The sequence below is a fragment of the Limulus polyphemus genome, unplaced genomic scaffold (assembly GCF_000517525.1).
Source record: "Limulus polyphemus unplaced genomic scaffold, Limulus_polyphemus-2.1.2 Scaffold2234, whole genome shotgun sequence".
Lineage (NCBI taxonomy): Eukaryota > Metazoa > Arthropoda > Merostomata > Xiphosura > Limulidae > Limulus > Limulus polyphemus.
Window position 1 is genome coordinate 191,110 of NW_013667844.1, and position 5,386 is coordinate 196,495.

General features: G+C 34.6%; 1 protein-coding gene across 1 annotated transcript in view; it reads left to right on the plus strand.

Moving 5' to 3' along the window:
- LOC106466355 (schwannomin-interacting protein 1-like) overlaps positions 1-5,386 on the plus strand; it is an 8,924-nt gene that overhangs the window by 2,376 nt on the left and 1,162 nt on the right. The window contains exons 3-4 of the mRNA XM_022394347.1: positions 538-649; positions 4,612-4,711. Of these exons, the coding sequence (XP_022250055.1) occupies positions 538-649; positions 4,612-4,711 (212 nt within the window). The remainder of the gene's footprint in view (positions 1-537; positions 650-4,611; positions 4,712-5,386) is intronic.

Sequence of the window (5,386 nt, forward strand, 5' to 3'; positions counted from 1 at the left end):
TTTGTCTGTAACAACTCTCAATATAACGTTACTCTGAGTGTAACTACTCCCAATATATCGTTACTTTGTCTGTAACAACTCTCAATATAACGTTACTCTGAGTGTAACTACTCCCAATATATCGTTACTTTGTCTGTAACAACTCTCAATATAACGTTACTCTGAGTGTAACTATTCCCAGTATAACGTTACTCTGAGTGTAACTATTCCCAGTATAACGTTACTCTGAGTGTAACTATTCCCAGTATAACGTTACTCTGAGTGTAACTATTCCCAGTATATCGTTACTCTTAGTGTAATTTCTGATTATGAGGTATGTCAAGTGAAGATTTCACCCTTTGGATAATTTAAAACTTTTAACTTGGGTTTCTTATGTTTTCTTTACAATATGAATATTGTACAATAATTATGGTGATTCTATCCCGTTGTAATGAACGTATCGTGTTATTAATACCTGTAGTGAGATAACTGTTTGCTTATATATATATATACAGAGTGGTAGATGTTTTACAACTGTGTGAATTTTGACTGATTTAGGTTGGATTTCCTCTAGACGATCGACGATATAGGATTAGCAGGTACTCTTTATCAGATATGAATCTAGGTCAGCTACATGTTATCGTCAATGGCATTTACGCACAAATTGAAAGTAAGTTCACCAGTTCTTACGGGTATATTTTGCTTATTTTTAATTAAGTAAACGAAGCTAATAGAACAATCATTTTGAGCGCTATGGTACCATACTTGGAAACTAAATAGCAGAAAGTGATTTTCTCATATTCAGAGTGTGCTTGTTCGTTTCAAACACAGTTAACAGAAGAGGTGTGTATAAAAATGATATTACCACAAACAGTGTGGTAGGACAATGTAACAGCCGCTATACTGTTTATGGTCCTCCGGTGGCTTAGTGGTAAGTCTGAAGGCTTATAACGCTAAAAACCGCGTTTCGATACCCATGGTGGGCAAAGCACAGACAGCCCATTATCTAGCTTTGTGCTTAAAAACCCTAATGCTCATGCACTTGATTTGATATTATGACTATTTCAGTAGTTTTTCATTTGATCGTAAATGAGTTGTCAATAAGGATATATACATTTTCGATAAACAGGCGCTTTTCCTCTTCTGTTTATAGGTTTGGGTTCACTGGTACGTATGTAATGTAATGTTCTAACGTAACTATCAGGTGGAGCCAGTAATGTTCTAACTTACCTATCACGTGGAGCCAGTAATATGATATTAGGTCGGTACGAAATTATTTTATTTGTTAAATATGATGAAGTTTGAAGTTTTTCTGGTGTCAGTTACAAGACTTATTTCTGGATTCCATTGAAACTCTAAGTACACTGGCAGCTAATCATCACCACCTACCGTCAACTCTCGGGCTACTCGTTTATCAACGAATAGTAGGATTGATTGTAACTTTATAACGCCCCCACGGCTGAAAGGGTGAGCATGTTTGGTGTGAAGGGGATTCGAGCGCTCTAACCACCTGGCCATGCCGGGTCAGTAATGGTCGGTTAAAAAGTTTAAAAAGTGAGTTCGACACAGCCTTTATTTGCATATGTGACTTTAGAAAAAATCTGAGGGAGGTGATGTAGTTATTATATATTTAGATTTTGTTATATTTTTACTTTCACAAGATATTACCTATCAAAAATAAGAGTGAAAATGTGACCAGTTTGTTAGTATATATCATTATCCAATAGGCATCAGTCAATACAGGTCATTTAATTAAACTGGATGCAGATTACTTGTTACATCCGATGTCAGTTTCTAGCTATATTTGTGTTACTATTTTCTAAAGCTATCTAGTAAATTACGAAGTTGACCAGCTGGGCTATAGGAATTGATATCAACTTTGATAGTTGAGTTGAAGCTAATGTCTTGTACAGTCTAGGCCAAAATGATTGCATACTTTTTTTATATCAACGTTATTGTCTACTTGCATGGAGTAGGTATTGATAATATGCCCGAGTAGTAACAGAGGTAGCGTATGCTCGGACTAACATGTACGAGTTGTTATTCTGGTATGTATAAATTATTTTGAGCATTTGTTTGTCAAAACACACATACACACCTGTTTTGTACAAAAGGATTGTGCTTTTGATATAAACTTTTTCGAAACAGATCAAAGCTTTATTCCGACAATTTATCTTGGTATAGAGTCATGCCTCGTCACGTGCCAGAAGTTATAGGGCGTCAAATTCTTCGACTGTCCAGAAATGGTATGAAATAAACGGACATTGCCAGAACAGTAGAGTACCCCAGTGCACATTATTCAGAATCCTACAACGAAATTGGACCACAGGAAACGTTGTTCCAGAAAAGTCTACTGATAACCGCAGGAAAATCTACTGCCTGAGATGGCCGTATTCTGATCAGGTTAACACGTCAAGGTAAACAAAAGTATTGCCACACCTTACGACAGGAATGGCATTAATACATTCATTTCAGGGTATCCAGAAAAACAGTGAATAGGAGACTAACCAACTAAGGTTATTTTACAAGAAGGGCTATCTACAAACTGATATTAACCAGAATTCACTGCCGTCACAATGTTACTTGGGCAAGACAGCGTGCCAACTTGCATGTTATTTTTTCAGATGAGTCCTGTTTCCGGCTTGTTAAAGCTGATGGTAGGATTCATTTGCCTGTAGAACAGATGAGAGAAGTCTGTCTTTCCCACAGAGAATACACAGGAGGCGGTGCAGTACATGTTTGGACAGCTAATTTATCATGTTGGAAAAAACTACTCTTCATATCCTCCAGGGAAACATCAATGGCGTCTAATACAGACATCACATGGAGATGACATTTCTGCCATATGCTAGGACAAGGTTTGGCAATGACTTTGTGCTCCAGGATGACAATGCCACTGCCCACAGTGCACGCATTGTATAGGATTATCTCGACCAGGAGGACTTTACAAGATTGCCAGCAAAATCTTCAGATTGTAATCCCATTGATAATTGCTGGACAGAACTGAGCCGAAAAATTACTAACCACGAGTCTAAATCAGCTACTATATCTCAGTTGAAGTGCCTTTTAGTGAAAGGTTGAGATGAAATGACGGTTAATTACATCAATAACCTCATCGACAGCATGTCATGTCGCCTTGCGGAGGTTATTAGAGGACCAACGAAGTACTTACAGTTTAATATTAAATACTTTAAGGTTACATACCATATTTATAATAATTTGATGTTATATTTTGTCATTATGTATTTTTTGGTAAGATTTTGTTGTGACAGGTGAAATGCTGAATTACACATCTTTCTACAGGTGTCTGATAAAATTGTGTGCCATTCTAATAAATCGTTCATGATGTCCGTAGAACCCGTGTCATTATACAAATTACATATGTAGAGATTTAATATGACATACATTTCTCAGTTTGACAGCACTAAGTGTATTTGTATTCCATCATACTAACAATGATGTTATTTGTAACAAAATATGTAAACATTTTGGCTAAGACTGTATTTCTTAAGGTTTTAAAATGAGGATTCATTATAGAACATTGAATAAAAACCTTATATCAAAACCACTTGAAAACTTTTGAGATCAATATCGAATATCATTGCGTTACCAATTCGAATGATTTAAACTCAGTAAAGCTTTAGACATTTATAAGAAAGAATGTTACTGGACTATATTTTAAGCCATTATTTCGTACTATTTTTTGTGTATGTGTGTGTTAAGAGGATTTTGGGCTGTTTTTCTCTTCAATTAGACCTAGCATTCAGATTCGTTTATCATTAAGATATATATAAATTATTTGTAAAAAAGAGAGTGGTAAATTAGAAGTATTTTAATATTCTTATGTATTTTTTTTTAAGTATTATCACTCTTAAGGTAAGATGGTTTTTGCTTTTAAAGTAGTTTAAGATTGTTTTGTATGGAGTTATATTTGTAGATCTTTTAGTTGTATATATGATTAAGACCTCCAGTAGTTCAGTGATAGATCTGATGACTTATAACACTAAAAATCTTGTTTCAATACATGCTGTAAGCACAGCAAAGATAATCTGTTGTGTAGCTTTGTGCTTAACTACAAAACAAACGAAAATAGCAAATGATTAGAAATAATAATTGCATTTCATAAAACTTTAGAATTAATATTTGGTTTGCTATGATGTTTTTCTCTTTTTTACTTACAGAATTGTTTCTTTCTTGTTCAGTTTTTAAGCCCTGTTTATGCTTCTCCGTATTCAAAAGTATTTTACAAGTTTTTGTTCAATATGCTACGAGCACTGTAATTACGTCGAAGTCGATTTTAATGAAATTACTTTTACTTTAAACCCGTATTTATAAAGCAAAATATTTGGTCATTGCAGTCTTCATAGTTTTAGTTGGACTTAGATCCCTCAGTTCTGAAGTAAATGTTAACCTTCGTATATAAAACATCATGTGCATAGTGTTTTAATGTATTCTTTCAAGGCCTACGATGTTCTAGAGATCCAAAAGGAATAGGGGAGCTACAACTTCCAATTACCCTGTTATAAGTTTTAATGGTGCTTTATTTGTCCGCGAAATTTACCAGTGATTTTTTCAACAGCATTTGCTACTGATACTTTACAGTTTTTTTGTTGCTGTTGTTGTTGTTTACAGATTTAAATGAAGAATTGGTCGAATTACTCCTGGAAAGAGATGATCTCCACATGGAACAAGATTCAATGCTGGTTGACATTGAGGATCTTACTCGATACTAGTAAGTATTGAATGCATTATCTTATTATACAAAAGCAAAATATACCTAGTCTGCCTTCTATACGAATAATTGTGTTAATGCAACTCGTTAAAAATTTTGTTCTATCGCAAAGTGTGAATCATCATTACCAGATGTCTTGATATAAATGTAAATGATCAAAAGAAAATAAAAATTGCACATGATTTAATCACGACACATTGATAAATTTTATATGGAAATTTAAGGAAACTGAAAAGAAACTGCAAAGACTAGTAAGCTAGATATTTTTCTTCAGACTAATCGAAATTCTCTTGTATATTTTCTACTATACATATAAATTGTTTGTTTGTTTTAAATTTCGCACAAAGCTACACGAGGGCTATCTGCGTTAGCCGTCCCTAATTTAGCAGCGTAAGACAAGAGGGAAGGCAGCTAGTCATTACCACCCACCTCCAACTTTTGGGCTACTCTTTTAACAATGAATAGTGGGATTGACCGTCATATTATAATACCCTCACGGCTGAAAGAGCGAGCATGTTTGGTGTGACGGGGATTCGAACGCGCGACCCGCAGACTGCGAGTCGAGCGCCCTAACCACCTGGCCCATACATAGAAATATATATATATATATATATATATATATATATATATATCGTTTACTTTCTTAACTATTACTTACCAACCGTAATACTACTA